At 42.7% G+C, this 17,094-nt stretch overlaps 1 protein-coding gene across 1 annotated transcript in view; it reads right to left on the bottom strand.

Moving 5' to 3' along the window:
* Positions 1 to 116: 116 nt before the first annotated feature.
* The window catches only part of LOC130202758 (protein eva-1 homolog C), a 69,166-nt gene continuing 52,188 nt past the window's right edge, over positions 117 to 17,094 (bottom strand). The window contains exons 6-8 of the mRNA XM_056428502.1: positions 5,485 to 5,619; positions 2,970 to 3,176; positions 117 to 2,123 (exon numbers count right to left, since the gene is read on the bottom strand). Of these exons, the coding sequence (XP_056284477.1) occupies positions 1,744 to 2,123; positions 2,970 to 3,176; positions 5,485 to 5,619 (722 nt within the window). The 3' untranslated portion in view covers positions 117 to 1,743. The remainder of the gene's footprint in view (positions 2,124 to 2,969; positions 3,177 to 5,484; positions 5,620 to 17,094) is intronic.

Raw genomic sequence — 17,094 nt, forward strand, 5'->3', positions numbered from 1 at the left:
TAGCAAGTATTGTGCTGACCTTTTAATAGTAGCATTGTGCACATCAAGGTGACATTTAAAAATCAAAACATAATTTCAGAAGAAAATGTGCAAGATTAAACAACACAGTGGGCACGTTATTTTGAACACAGTTTATTCCAAGCACAGGGGTCATGTTTTGGTCTCACTTTACCAGCTATCAGCACATTTTAACCTCATTCAAATGTAAGCACAATAACTGTCTTTATATAAATTATATAGAGTGGCAGTCTTTAGGTGGATGACCGTAAAATGTCCTGTGTATGCTCAATTAAACTCTCCGTCAGGAAAATACCAAGCTTTTATGAAAACTATAATTATTCCACGCTTGAATCCAAGGCAGCACAGACAGCTGGATTTACAATAGCTTATTTTAATAAACTGGCAACATGATTTTATAGACGCAGGTTGCATGTCCACTGTGAACCTTTTTTCAGTGCTGGTTCCTTCTCCAGATGGCCATGAGCAGCGATTACCACGAGCATCTGGCTTCGCACTGGTACCTTTAAACTAAGGGCACGGTTGACACGAGACCTGACATTTCGCAAGGACCAGAAAATGATTTCTAGCTAATTTGCTGGTATAAAATTGGCTAATTCTGGCTTCGCACATATACATCTGGGGAGAGCAGCAAGTGCATAGCGTGTCAGAGACAGATTGGACACATGCTCCATTTCAGCAAAGCAACTGTAAGATAAATTCAGGATATCTAATTAATAGCTCATTTGACAAGTTCTTGGACTTTGCACTCTTGACAACAGTGACTTATTAGCTAGAAAAGTTACTGCACTGTGAATTAAACATACCGTATCAAAAATAAGGTTAAATCACGAAACCTCTTTGAGGCTCAATATATGATATTCCTAATTATTTTCTTTAAATGCTGACATTAGCTGTTTAAATGGGCTGATCCCCATCATAGGAAGCAACAACATCAACCGAACACAGAAACACTAGGATTGCATCCCTGAGGTGCCAGACAACCTTCGCCAAGTAGAAAAAAAATCTCATATTAAACCATACTTGAGAACAAAAATACACAACATCAATAAACTATTAAATATTATAAAATAGATTTCATAAGGGTTGAGATGAATGTCCCACAAATATATTTTGGTTTTTATAAAGTTTAAAAAGGCAGCGTGGTTATTCACTGTGGAAAGATTGTCTTACATTATCCCATAGTACACTTCTTTCTGCTCTCTGCCGCCCCTCGGTGCAGTCCCCACTTAAATACTGGAGGGTGCCGAGCATAAAGCTCCAAGTGTCACAGTCTTTTGCTGGCGACTCGCGTTGTGTATGAAACGGACCCATCTGAGGCCTCGGTCCTTCAGTCCTTGTGTCGTTTCTACAGGCCCGTGTGTGTCTAAGGCAGCTAACCCATAAACCCCCACTTCAAAAGGGCCTGCTGAGGTCACGGGCAAGGCAGTGTAGCCCTTCACCCCTCGCTTCCGGCAGAAAGGGGTGAGCTGGGAGCTTATTCTCTGACTGAATGGGGTACACAGCTTATGATACCCAGAGGAATATGCAAACCAGCAGAGGGGAAATAACCTTCTTCCCAAGTCTGCACTCCCCTCAACTGTTCTCGTCAGTGTGAGTCCACAGTTTGCATGCGTGCTTATAAAGCTTCATGAGGGCCACGTCTCTTCTCCCCTTCCAACTCGAGTGCATCCTGAATGTCGTTCAAGCCAAGCAGGCTTCTTATAGAGTCATCCTGGGCAGGCCTCAGTAATACCTATTGAGGCTCCGCGTCCCGGGGATGTCAGGTTGCCCGTTCATCCAGATCTCTCGGATGATGCGCTCCCGCTCCTCCAGCCTCTGCGCTCTCTCCAGCTCTTCCGCCGACGTGAATACGTTCATGTTGAGCGTGCGTTCGAATCGCCGGTGCCGCCGCGCCGACAGATCCGACGTGGTGTCCCAGTCCGAGTCCGAGTCGCTGGAATCGGAGGAAGAGTCGGCGGGGCGCGCTCGTTTCTTGGCAGGGGCCCGCTGACGGGGCTGGCAGTCGGTGCGACAGGAGATCTGGACCACCAGGGCGAAGAGTGTGAGGAAGAGGCCCAAACACACGCCGCAGACGAAGAAGAGCGCCGCCCTCTCCGGGTGGTCTGTTCGCGGGGAGAAAGACAGAGATGAGAAGTTTAGTTGATTTCTTTCAGAAAACAGGATCTCGTGACTGACGTTTTCAGACTGCCCTTTTATGAATTATTCCACTTGATGTCTCCCTCACTTTGATGCACACTGCCTGCAGACGTACAGCTCAGGAATGAATCTACACTGCTTCTGTTTAAAACTAGTAGCATTGTCAGGCTTGATTACTGTAACTTCTCTTTGCTTCCATGCGTGCTCATAGACCCTTCCAGCTCCTCCAGGTTCTATTGTCTTGCTCGTCTTCGACCTAAAACTATCGTGTGTTACAGTTCTCTCTGACATTCAATTCACTGGCGCATCCTGCATGCCTTCACACCTTTACCCGGCCACACACAGTGACTCAGATCACATTTCAAGGTCATGCATTATGTCGGTTGGTGTAATATCCGTCGATAAAATGCATGATATAAATGACATTTTCTAGCAGATTTAACATTTTAGAATTTTTTTAAAGTATAAACCTGAGCTTTCACATTATGTTAATGTGGAATGGGAGTTGAGTTTATTTGACTGCATGACTTATGCATTTCATTATGTATAAACGGTTTATTTGAGGTCATAAAACAGAAACATTGACCACATTGACATACCTTTCAGTCAGTAAAACGATGGCTGCCACACAAATGAAACCACACTCTGCAATACTTACATTTTAAGATCCCGCTCTATTCTCTACTAATAATGATCTCTGTGGTGGGATTTCATCTTTTCCCTTTGAAGTGAAAAGAGGTCACTTATTTACCTGCATATTTAGGCTACTCATGTGACGTGATGTCACACGAGATCATATGAATCGTGCCTACCTGATATGTAAGTGTAGGCTGCCAGTGCGTTGCTGATGAGGGCCATGTTGGTGCTAGAGGTGGAGTTGATGATGGGATTCATGCTCGGGGGCCGCAGTACACTTTCTCCTCCACCTTCTCCTCCACCTCCTCCTCCTCCTCCTCCTCCTCCTCCAGCTTCTGAAAACTTCTCCTCGTGGGGGTTCGTCTCCCTAACCTTCTTCCGATCTGCAAAAGCAGAACAGTTCAGTTTAACAACACGAAGCAGACTGCGTTCATTTAGCATTTCAATTCATTATTTAGACACAGATGTTTTTGAAAAGTTCCCGTTGTCCATGACGACACTCTGAGATCGAGCAGCGTGCAGTGTGTACAGTCAGATCACGACTCATTTACAGTAAAGTCAGAGTGTATGGTCTCTGAGGTATCGTGACTACCGGTGAGTCATCTGCAGTCTCTCAGCGGTTTGGGGGATTTTCGGAGAAAGGCTTCTGTAAATAAGAAGCACGACGCGTGAACACGCACACGTGTTCACAGAGAGCTGTTTGATGCAGAAGATAACACAACATCCGCTTCTGTGAAACTCATTCTGACTCGTCATAAGAGAACAGACAAACACGTGGGAAAAGTTTGCACTTTGGCAACATTTCAAAAGCACAGAAAACAATATATTTATAGAACAACATCAGAGCTAGAGGAGCTGAGATCAGCAGAGAGATCACTGAGATTTAATCAAGTGTTTCTTAGCGTCGTCACATCCAGTTACCCTGAAGAAGTGTTTAGGTTGGATATGTAACGACTGAAGTATTCCCTTCGACGGTCTGAGCCTGAACTGTGTGCACAGTCGTATTCACATGCTTTACTTCTGTGTCACTGGAGGGGAGCTTGCTTTGGTGAACTGTCACACACACCAATGACCTCTAATTGCAGAGTCTCTTCGGTGTGGCAGGCTCTCTTTATCTGATAAATGCAGTTTCGATGGGAATTGCTTACTGAGGAGGTAAATGTTTTCCCCTGGCCTGCTGTGGTGCACACCGGCTCTGATTCAGCCAACAGACCACGAGTAACGTGGAAGTAGAAATCGGCAAACTGTCAATAGAAATCTGTTGCAGAAAAAAACTGATACAATGATGGGAATGCAGGAGTTTATCTTTGGATTTTCAGGTGAAATTATTATAATTTTTAAATTCTTTATTAAATCTTAACAATCCAATGTTATTTTAACAATAAACACGGGGTGAACAATTTAACACGATGTGCCTCATACAGATTGATATACATGTGTTCAGCATGAGTGTGTTAACAACAGACTTATATGGTTTACAACTTGTACCTATGTTACTTTTCTAACGAGGGGATTCATCTCTGCAAAATGGTCCTGGCCTGCCAAGTGGTGTTCGGATTCACAATTTATTTTAAATTCTAAACAAGATCCTAAAGTTTCCAAAGACAACAATAAGTCAGGTTGGAAATGCGGCCCACTAGATAATTTCCATTTAATATGATAATTCTTCCATGACAAATTGGGCTTAAATATTTAACCCAATGTAAGCATCATATCGCAATATTAAATTGTTGTAAACAAAAATAACTAACAACATCAATACATACCCGGAGAAACATATGCGAGTCAAGTAAACAGACTCAAGAATTGAAGTTGCATCACTTTTGGGCAAAAAGGGCATTGAGTGATATTCCCAAAGTGTCGCCCTATTCCTTTAAGAAGTATGTTGTGAAAATGTTGACCCAGCTGTTTTGTAAACTGCCGACATGTTGGACAAGCAGAAATAACAAAATCTAGTATAAAATAAACAAAGAGAAACGAAACAATCAGGATACCTATATTTACAGTGTAATGCTTCTTGTTCCGCCTCCATATGTTTCATCCCCTGTTGGTGCATCAGGGATAGAAACAGGTTCTTCTAGATTGAGCTTGAAGGGCAGTGTTTGAAGCCGGTTCAAGGAAGCGAAGCCATTCATGCGCCACGAGCTGTGAGCAGCGCAGCACACATGTCCTGTCCGCTCCCTCTCTTAGCTCCTCATCCATCCGTCCATCCTCCTAATCAGTACAGTGCCGGTAGCGGAGCAGAGTAATTAGTGTGCTGGACGCCGGCCACCATCCCTCATGAATGAAGCTTTGTGTAAGTTTCCTTCCTCGCTGGCGTCTCTTTTTCTTTTCTTCGCTCTTTCATTTCATTGTCTTCTCCTTCTTTCTCTCTATGGGAGTTATAGAGTATAGCAGACTGATTTAGACTGTGGTCACGTCATCGGCTCGTGGAAAGCCGTATGTTTTTAAGACCAATGATCAGAAAGGGTCCAAACCGATGGCTCTGTTTGGAGACATATGGAAACATTTAAACCCGTGTGACTTTATATACACAGACATATATGCCCTGACTTGAGGCCTGAGTTACTGTTTCTCTTGATGCCTGGGAGGCCGCGGGACTGTTTGGTGTTAACTGCTCTCCATGGGAGGCCGTGAGTGTGTGTGCGTGAGAGAGTTAAAAAAACCGCATGTGTTCCTCACTTTGCTCACCTGGAACAGCGTCAGGCCGTTGGGCTGAGCTCCCCTCCGGAGGGCTGTCTCCCACTATGTTGGGGTCATGGGCGCCGGGTGGAGGGGGGTACACCGGCGGTCTGGGTCCCTGCTCCTGGAGCAACTTCTTTGGGACTTCAAAGAGAAGGAAAGGTGGAGCAAAGGAGGGGAGTTTGGGGACAAGGGAAACAAAGAAACACACAACAAGGATAATTAGACAATGTCTAATTTTAAAAGGACACGTATAGCAGTCTGTGCATAGAGCCTGACTAAAATGTTCAGCCAATATTATCCGCGAACATTTGTTTATCTTAGATATATCAGTACATCTGTAAATATTAAATAAACTCTCAAAAACAGATTTCCTGCCTCTTGGGGAGACCTCCTCCTCCCTCGTGTGCACAGAGCTGTATTGCCTATCTTTCATTGGAGGTATGAAGTGAATGGAGGAGTGAGGAGCTATAAATGAGACAGCATGATGGCTGTGATTCACACACTCCGTCTGACCTTGCCCTCTGTTTCCCGAAAGTTATGCCGCCCCACCCCTCATTTCCCATCTCCCCCCGACTTCACAGTGTCCTGTGAGTCAGGGAGTCTGCGCTGCTGCTCCACAGACACAAACCCACAATGCAGTGGGCCGTGCATTCCTGCCCGCTCACATGTGGTTTCGGCGGCCGGGGCCACTCTCCGGTCACCATGTTCGTCAGATCAGCTGTTATTTACAGCTCATCAGATGAATATCTGTCCAGCTGTATTTCTGCATTTCAATTGCTGCCCACAAACCAACAGGCAGTGAAGAATAATCTGCTGCCTGGTTTCGCTGACATCAGTGGCGCAAGTAGGCAAACGGTGCCATGTGATTTAGGATAAAAATGGACCATTTGTATAAAGGCCAATGAATAAACCACACTGATCATATTTCCAGAGATGCATTCTGGCTTTGGTCCAAGAGTCATTCAAAGTGCAGGAAGAAGCGGAGCAGACCTCACAAAGCTTCCTGCGCTGGAAACTACATGTGCCCTGGACTCAGTGCAGGCAAGGATGAAAAGACTGGGCAGGAAGATTACTGATGTTTATTGTAGAGATCATTTCATGACATACAGTGTTTGTGTTTGAAATTGTTAACTGGTGGGAAATATTGGTGAGGAGTAAAATGCATGGGTATGAAATCAGCCTCCACTGAGCAGTTAACTGATGGGACTAGATGCTGCGTGGTGCACCTGAACTACAGGAAGCAAGTCTACTTCCTACATTTGTGAAAAGAAACCACAAATGTTGATGATGCAGCTATAAAAGTTGGTTGTACATGAAGTTACCATTCAGTCTGATTATCTCGCGCCATAAGATTTATTGCATTTTGCAAAATCTTTTTTTTTCCTTTGGTATTTTGGTACCAAAGACATGAACTTGCAGCAGTTGTGGTTTGAGCTGTGATTGAAAGAAAAGCCCAAACGGATGAACATAAGGAACCGTTTCAGTTCACGGTTCACAGCAAGACTGTCGGGATTTAAATCTTATTTTACATTTAACATATTATTTCAAACACAGCCAACTAAAAAAACCTGTAAAGACTCCAATGACAATACAACTGTCCCTACTGCAATAGGACTGTGATCTCAAATTAATGTTGCCATACATTAAATCACATTGTACAACTGTGCAGCGAGAACTGTATGGAGCAATGCAGACTATGTTTTAATCTGCTTCGATGGGCTCACCACACTGCAGGAGGATTCATATCGTGTTGGGAGAGTTGCCAGCTGTACAAAAGTACACTCTTACATTTAAATACCGCTCTGTAATTGCATCATCTCATGTGGCAAACCACACCAATGTGTTGCCTAAATTAAAAACACAAGCATTTTAAACTCCATTTTATTCCGATCTGGTTGGCACAAACAAAATAAACAAAGCTGCTCCATGTGTGGAGGTGAAGAGCGCAGAGGAATGAAGGCAGTTGATTGGGCCTGGCAGCCTCCCCTGTCCTTCCTCATCAGTCTGACACACTAATCACGGGTCTTAAAACTCCCCCTCTGCCACGCTGCCACCAACCCCACGCCACACCCTGATTACAGCCTTCTGATTGGCCCTAATTGGCTGCACATGTGACCCAGGGTCACAGCTGAGAGACGCCATGATGCAACACACACTCTTTTACATTTATGAAAAATTAAGAGACGTATAATTGAGGAACACAAGCTCATGAACACTCAAGGTCACCTGATACATGCACGGACACACGCACAGTCCAACACACCCATTCAACATTATGATATATATCCTTCTAAACAGCCATTTGTTATGTTTTCTATGGGCTTACTTTGTTGGCAGAAGCTGGTGCATTATAGTACATTGACTGCTGCTTATCTAAAAATAATTGTCAAAAAGCTAAAACCTCTCGAAGCAAACGGCCGCAGACCACACTTAAGAGGCCGAGCAGTAAAAGCTGAAGCAGTAAAAGAGAGAAAGAGGAGTGCAAGGGAGAGAAACCAAGGACATAAATCACACTCTGCAGGCTGCATTATAATGTCAGTCACATCAACGCATGGCAAATGAGTCTTAATATAACTCGACGAAATGGGACCGGTGCCAGCGCGGTACCTCTCAGGGCCCTGGGCCGCCGCGGGGGGCGAAGACACGAGGCGGGAAAGAGTGCCCGTAATAATGAGCCGTGTTGACACTGGCAGAGCCCAGCTTTGTTTTCACTGGACTCTGCAGGCCAGAGAGTGTGTGTGTGTGTGTGTGTGTGTATGTGTCTGTTTGTGGGCCATGTGCTGACCGATGCAGAGCACAGTTGGGACACAGCCTGTACGCCAGAGGGGTATAATGAAACATTAAACTATGCTAAATCCGAGATGCGATCAGACCTGGGTCAATATTTTAGGGCTTTTCTTTATGATCGGTCTGCTTTCGCTCTCTGAGAATTTGGCTCGAATAAATACGGCCACTATGACCGTTCTGTGAGCTCAAGCCTCGACTGTGGTGGCACTCATCTAAATTGTATATGAATATTCATAGACGACAAAGGAGAGAAGAAAAAAAGTGTGTGAAACACACACTTATGACAGAAGATGGCATACATTGTGATATTTGATTTGGAACAAAACTCTCTATATCTCCCTTTGGAGAATAATTTTCTCCTAAATGGATCTATATCATTTTTAAATAAAGTGCATTGAAACAATGTGCTGGCATATGTGGGCATGTTTCTGAGCTAAAGCGTCTGGTTTCGATCAGCACACAGCCACAGCGTACTTAATCTACAACATTAAAGCGCTGTTGGAGACGCAACATTCACTTGATACACACACACACACACACAAATCTTTTTTTAATACCGAGCTAACAACATGCAAGGTGAATAGGGCAGAATAGAATATACACTTTTATTAATCCCCAAGGGGAAATTAGTTCTCTGCATTTAACCCATCCTTAGTTATTAAGGAGCAGTGGGCTGTGGATGCCTGGCCGAAGCAGGGTTCAGTGCCTTTTCAGTGCCTTGCTCACCGACACTTTGCTGGGGAGAGGAGGGGGAGACCCACAATCGACCCACCGGCGGCCTCCCACCCCTTACTTGAGCTGAAGGTGTTGAGATTGCATTCCTTTCCTCTCTGCTTCCTTTCTTTCCTTGAACCCTCAGCGTAACACTGTAACAGTATCCGGCTGACAGCAGCTGATTGGGTTCAATTGAGTTGTGTATGAGAATCTTTGTGCACATTTGAAAGCCCTACACGCAATACATGGATTTTATATTCGATATACAGCAACAGTTGTGCATTGCTTCGATGTGGATGGCACAGTATAAGGATGTAACAGTGTAACGGCGGAGAGAGACACACCTCCCAGACCTGAGGCAAGCCGTGTTTATCTTCCCACAAATGAATGCACTAGCCTGACCTCACATTGTGAAAATTAATGTGTCTACAAATCTAATTGCAAGACATGATTAACACTTATTCTCGCCTTGTCTACGCATAGTAGGCTTTGTAATGTCAACTCCATCAAGGGACTGGCGGTCTGGGCTGTGGGCCTTTTCTGCCTTTTCTGGCAATCTAACCCCTCTCTTCTACTTTATTAGCTTTTGTTGTGAGTGTGTGTGTGTGTGTGTGTGTCTGTGTGTGTGTGTGTGATAGAGAGTTACAATATGCACTGCAACTGTGGTTTAAAGGAGGCTTAGAGGAGCATGCCAGTGGTTTCGAGAGTTCCCATTGACTATAAACTAATCTAATTTACATCACAGTCAACAATTTCCCAAAACAGAAAAGCCATACGTTTTCAATTGAATAACTGCCTTCAAGACAGCCATGGATTTACAGTAATTCTACTACACAATGCACAAATAGATTATCTTATTTTACAAGTATTAGTGCAGACATAAACACATGTGTTGGAACAGATACAGCAGACATGGGGGATATTTTAACTTTCTTGTCTTGTAAATTTCTAGAGATCAAATCTATAAAATCACAAAGTTGCCTTTTGAAGTCTACAGACAAACAAAGAGTATGAGTTGGGAACGGTACCAGTAAGCCAACTACCATTAACCACCTGTGGAAAACTGTCTGTGTTAGGAAGTTCACAACAGTAATATACATATATATATATATATGTATATATATATATATATTTATGTAACTATGAAGCAGGCGCAGAGAACCTTTACAGAAAGTTACAAGAACCAAGTCTCACATTCTGGAGATCCAGGAAAAGTTCAGCTTTTTTCTTTTGGCTCAGATGCATAAATGCGTAATCAAATCAGCGGTTTCAAGACATCCAGTCAGCGTGGATTTGTGTAGGCTAGAAAAGCCCGGAGTTGGCGGCAGCTTCTTGTGACAAGATCTGCCTCCTAAAGGGACTTGTTCTCATGCAGTGGTCTTTAATATAACATAGGTTTATACTACTAAAGCAAGACAGCGCTGGATGGTGACATAGTCTAAAAGCATCCAGAGTCGGGTAGTGGAGGTCGGGAGTACATTCCAGGAAGGAGAGAGTGGAAAAGCTCAACCCCCCATCCTGCCTCACTGAGCCCCCTGCCCTACATTCAGATTATTTCCCCCATTTACGTTAATGGATAACACACATCACTCTGCTGTGAGACACCCACAAATGCAAATGTATGCACACACACGTGCACACACACACACACACACACACACACACACACACACACACACACACACACACACACACACACACACACACACACGCACACACACAGATAGTGAACGTAATCACTCTAACTTCACCACAACCATCAGTTGGACTCTGAAGTCGCAGCTGTTTTGTCTATTAAAAACACTCCTCACACACCGCACACGAGCACACAGTTGGTGTCTTTAGCATTGATGCAGAGACAGTAATATGCTCTGTTGACAGTGTGGGGTCATAACAGTCAGTGAGAGAATCCCTCCGTTGTGGAGCTCCCCCCTCTGACCCCACACAGACCCGAATCCCAATGATGTCTTCCATTCCGATAATATCCACAAGCCCGGTTTGAAACGTGCACAAAGAGGAGGGTTTGAGTGTGATAATCACATCAAATACAAAGATTTTGAATTCAACCTAAAGATGACAATTATTGTGTGCCTGCACTGACCAGTGATGTCAGTGTGAGCAGCCTGAACGCTTGCAATGATCAATAACTGCAGCTTCTCTTTGAGTCCAGCAACGTTTACTGGCAGCTGCTCAACAGTAATCTAGGTTCATATTTTCAAGATATTTGATCAGTAGTCAATTATAAAGACCATTTAATAATAGACAAAATCTACATGAAACTAAAGAAATGAAACAAAATACATTTAAAATGCAATTTTACAGCTCAAACTCACTGTAGTTTAACACATTTCTTCCACTTAACTTACATTTATAGGAGTCTGGTGCATGATCAGCAGCTCATTTTGTGTTCTGAACTTTCTATTACTGTAAAGTGTAAAGTGTACTGTAGCTAGGTAAGTATTTTCTTGCAGTAGGATTGTTTGTGTTCATCATGGGGACAAAATCCTTTTTTCACCACACTGTTTCTTATAAAGAAATCAGGGTATTTCTGTGTTAGCTAGACTTGACCTCTGACCCTGAATGCCGCCCTCAGATAGCTCTCATGTTTGTATTTCCCCGTCTATATTGGCTGGATGTGGGAGAGGTGGGTACACTGTCGTAGTCAGCACTGCCTCATCATTATCTGATGTTCCATTGGGTCAACAAGGATGTGACCAACGCTGAATCATCAAACCACGCGCCCGCCTAAACTCACTCCTTCATATCAGAGGTGTGAGGTAACGGGATGCTGGGTTTTGGATTGAGTGAGAGAGAGAGCTGCTGAGGTCGAGCAATTACAGAGATTGTCATTTGTTGTTGCTGACATGGGACAGAGGGAGGAACATCTACTGTATCACCGGCATCTGTCAAGACGCAGTCGCCACAGAAATAAAGTCAGCAACATTCAACAAGAATGTTGCAACATATATCATGGCTGGTCCAAACAATGGTGCTATCTTTAGCAGATGGCAGCAGCTGGTCGTACCCGGCAGTTTATACAATCAACACTTAAAATCTACTGGGACCTGAGGAATGAATGGCGTTTTGACGAAGGACAACCTATGATGAGATAAAAGGCTCCCCTCTCAATGTGCCAGTGGGTCTCGATTGAACTGTTTCATGCACTAAACAGTCGTCTCTGTAAAAGTTCATTTCCGTTCAGACATTTGCTTTCATTCTCAATCTCATGGTTGAATACATCAAATCGCTTAATGTGGCAATATGACAATGCAAGGTTCATTCCAGACTCTGATTTGTGAACTATTGCCCTTGATTAAATTCTTGCTATACAGGACTGTCTCAGAAAATTAGAATATTGTGATGAAGTTCTTTATTTTCTGTAATGCAATTAAATAAACAAAAATGTCATGCATTCTGGATTAATTACAAATCAACTGAAATATTGCAAGCCTTTTATTCTTTTAATATTGCTGATTATGGCTTACAGCTTAAGAAAACTCAAATATCCTATCTCTAAATATTAGAATATCATGAAAAAGTATACTAGTAGGGTATTAAACAAATCACTTGAATTGTCTAATTAACTCGAAACACCTGCAAGGGTTTCCTGAGCCTTGACAAACACTCAGCTGTTATAAATCTTTTTTTTTACTTGGTCTGAGGAAATATTAAAATTTTATGAGATAGGATTTTAGAGTTTTCTTAAGCTGTAAGCCATAATCAGCAATATTAAAAGAATAAAAGGCTTGCAATATTTCAGTTGATTTGTAATGAATCCAGAATGCATGACATTTTTGTTTTTTTAATTGCATTACAGAAAATAAAGAACTTTATCACAATATTCTAATTTTCTGAGACAGTCCTGTATAGCAATCTGAAAGCATATCATTGGGAGAGTGGTGTACTGTCTCAATTCAATGGGCAGGTTGAAAATTGACAACTGGTTCATCTTAATGATCAATAATTATAAAAGATGTCGATTAAAAACTGAACTGAAGCAGACATTTAAACTCAAGGTTTACTTGCATCCATCAAAACATAACAATTCATAACGTTATCACATGACCACTGTCTTGTTTTTAAGTCACAAGATGACACCAAGTACCACGAACTAAAGAAAGCTGTTGGTATGGCGTAAAGCTTTGGGATCAGTTTATTTTTTATTCCATTATATGTGTCCCAATGTTTACAAACAAAAATGTCAAAATGGATGAGCAAAAAAGCTGTAAAATGTCCTCAGAGATGCCTGCGGAGCTGCATCCACTTCGCTCCATCCGACAACTGAGGGGTCACCGAGGTCGGCACCTAACCTGATAAATGGGCCTCTTTAATACAACTAACTCCATTAAAAAAGTTAATTAAGAGCCAATAGCTCGGTTGAGGCATTGCAACATGCATCCCTGGTCTATTTGGTGTGCCCCTGTTTGTTTGTTTTCAAGTGATAAGTATTAAATAAGAAATCCAACTATATTGTACAATATGCTCACTTGTTGAGTTGAGGCAGTAAGAGTGACCACAGAGTGAAAAGATAGTCAAGATCTGCAAGTGCATGACCTCAGAGTTATACGTGTAAGAGCCCGTCCATGACTTTTCCGTAAACACCAGAAATTACAAGATTAGATTAGAAGCCATTGTGCAAAATGACTGAGGATAAACCCACAACAAAATGACACAGCAGAGTTAGTTTTAGCATGTGTGTGCGATTACATGCTCTATGATTTGATGCACACTGACTCTTTATCATTTCAGTAAAACTCCACCACCTGCCTCAGACAGTGCTTCTGCGTCTTGTCATTGTCAGTTAATTAGACAAGCCCTAAGTGAGAGTGAATCATGGTAGCATGGGGATAAGTTATAGCTTACCTCTTCCACAGAGTAAACCAGTGCAGTGCGTGGGAGTTGGCGTGTTTGCATGTGTATAAGAAAGGGAGGCAAGGATTTTTTTCTCTGTGTTGACAGGCTGCTGGGCCATAGTCAGGCCTGGACAGAGATAAAGATGGTGAGGTCTGGGTCAGCTGGAGGCTGTCATCGGCCTTAAGTGCACCCTGCACACACACACACACACACACGCATATTACCCTCCATCTTCTGTTTAGTCTGCGACTTCAACCCTGGACTCAAGCCAGGTATTATTTGAGATTTATTAATAATGCCAACACAAATGCTCATTTTGGAATTTGCCAAAGAAGCCAATGTGGTTTAAAGATAAGCAGCTATTCAAGAACTTCTCAGAAACAAACAGGTTTGATAGCCAGCCCTACACTGGACCGAAGTTGCCCCGTCTGAGCCGACTTTTGACATCACTCTGCATGTAAGGAGCTATTTTTAGAACCAACTCCGAAAATAGACTTTCATAGGCGGGTGCTATCACAGGCTACACCGAGCAGCTGTTTGTGATCGACAGAGAAGAAAACGGGAGAACAGATGAGAGAAGAGAGGATAAGAACCTCCATGAACATTTCCTTTCCTTTCTTCCCTTAAGGATTGGGTTTCTGGGCACACAGCAGCACTGAATATAACGACATATAATGCTCTAAATCGGTTTCTTACAAAAACACATTGCATGTTGCGATTATATTGCCAGAAGTACACTCATTGGGTCCGTAGATGATGATATGCCTCTAGTTTTAGAAACTCATGTGTCAAATGTGGCCCAAAGTTTGAGCATGTGAGACATTCTCGGTGCAGCTGGTTATCCGTTTGTCCTGCTGTCCGTCGGTCCTGCTACATCCACTCCGTGTGCCGTCTCCTTCTTCGGCCCCTGTCAACTTAGCCATGGTCTTAAAACAGCTTGAGCCACAACAGATGCAGATTCATGTCCCGAGGAGAGGAGTGATAGACACAAAGGCTGCCAGAGACACTTTAACACCGGCCTTTAAAATAAACACCTGCTGCCGTGGCTGAAGTGCCGGAGGGACATCAGAGAACCTGCAGTCCGTATCACTGCACAGACGTGATTAGATAATGAAACTGAGCTAACCGAGTCACAACATTACACACTGCCTCTAATGTCTTTACGTCTTGATTGGATGTCTTATACGAGCTCAGGGTTAAGGCTGCACGTCTGACACGTGTCAGACGTGCAGCCAGAGCTGGAGTGGAGGGTAAAAGCGGATACAACTCTGTTTGCGTTCCTCTGAAATTCATCACCCGTGAGGATTTATGCAAACTTTACACCTGTTAGTGGCTTTAAACTGTGTGTTGCCCTTCGCAACTTCTAGGACTGTTTGGTTTGAGACCCTTGTATCCTGTTAACATGGAGTGATCATCAAATCACCCAGGGTGTCTACAGGAATAAACCAGTGAAATTTAAGACTTTTTAAGATTTTTTAAGACCACGCAAAAAAAAAAAAGAGACTAATTCCTAATGGAAAAATATACAATAAAAATGATTTATTTCAAATAAACAACACACTGTCTGTTCAAAATTATTAACATGGTGTAATAAAGGAAAACACAAACACATGTGTGTGCTGTTGTTATTTATATTTTTTTATTTTTTTTCAGAACATTTAAGTCCCATGAAAAAATGTCTAAAAAATTAAAAAAAAAAATAAAACATATACAAACATGTTCCTTTTGAAAAAAAAAAAAAAAAAAAAATAATAAATGCTGCAGCTAAATTAAAAATTCATTTTATTATTTTAATAATGTGTGTGTGTGTGTGTGTGTGTCTATGTGATGGATGTTTGTGCATGGGTTCATGTCTACAGGAGAGCTTACTCCTGAGCTTTTGTGAATATACAAGGAAAACAACTTTTCAAACTGTATTAATATAAAAACATTTTGTCCCATTTTCCTAAAAAAAAAAAAAAAAAAAAAAAAAAAAAAAACAAACAGTCACCACAGTCACATGACACCCACTTCACCACCACTACAGATTAATAAATAGGAATGAATACTATTTTTACATATATATTACAAATTAATCCCTTGAGCCGCCCCATCCCATAGCCAGTGCATATTGACAGGTAAACACCAATTACTTTAACCCCATTCTACTACTATTTTTAATAATCTTTTTAATTATTAGGTTAATGTGTAATGTGCTTATTATATGCTGTGCATAAAAGGACATGAGTAAAAAACTAAAAGCTATACACATATACATATTATACATATATATTATACAGATATACTTATATGCTATACTTTGAGATGGGGAGCTGTGTCTGGTTGAGCTGTGGGCATGTGAGCTGTGCCGGATGTCCACATTGAATTCACCCGCAGCTCATGTCACCAGTCTGTCTCATGTCTGGTGGTCTGGAGTCTCGTGGCGTGTGGTCCAGAAGAGAAAATCAGACGCAAAGTGGTTCGTGATGAGCTGGATTTCCTTCGGTGATGAGCTCTTTGTTCCGCGGTGACTCAGCGCTGCGGCGGGCGTTGTTGCTGGCCGGCGGCGAGGACAGCTGCTACGGCGAGAGCTGCTGGCGCCGCTGAGCCTTCTCTCTGTCTCTGTGTCTCTGGAGTCTCGCGACACATCCACCGCTGGAACATAACGCAGCTCAGAAGCGCTTCAAACCGTTCACAGCATCTTTCGACTTTTCAAACACGTTCACTCCATTGTTTCCTGCCTTGCATCCTGCCATAGCTTCCTGTTCACCGCGCTTTGTGCTCACCCGCCGATGCTTCACGGCGTCGGAGTGCTCACCGATGCGGCGCGTGCTGGCAGAACGCGCCGCTGGCGGCGGAGCCGCCTCCGTGCGCGGCACGCTCACGGGGGGGGGATTTCCACGTGATTGGCCCCCCACGGGACGTGTCCGAAACCCCCCCGTAAAAAAACAAAAAAAAAAAAAAAAACAAAACAAAAAAAAAAAAAAAAAAAACATAAATAACAAAACATGAACAACGATACATCGATACCAAAACAACAGACATGGAACGAATTATATGACGATGAGACCAAGACATTAAGCTAATATATACGTTGCATATCGTCATATCATCATATATCAATACAAAGGTATATCAAGTAGGCAATCACAATATCTCATGCATATAGCGCTCATAGAACAGGCACCTTTAGAGCGCATATTTTTTTGATCACAAGATTGGGCATTGAAAAAAATATGACTAAAAAAAAAAAAAAATGACCTTGACCTTCCAATGACATCC

The sequence above is a fragment of the Pseudoliparis swirei genome, chromosome 12 (assembly GCF_029220125.1).
Source record: "Pseudoliparis swirei isolate HS2019 ecotype Mariana Trench chromosome 12, NWPU_hadal_v1, whole genome shotgun sequence".
Lineage (NCBI taxonomy): Eukaryota > Metazoa > Chordata > Actinopteri > Perciformes > Liparidae > Pseudoliparis > Pseudoliparis swirei.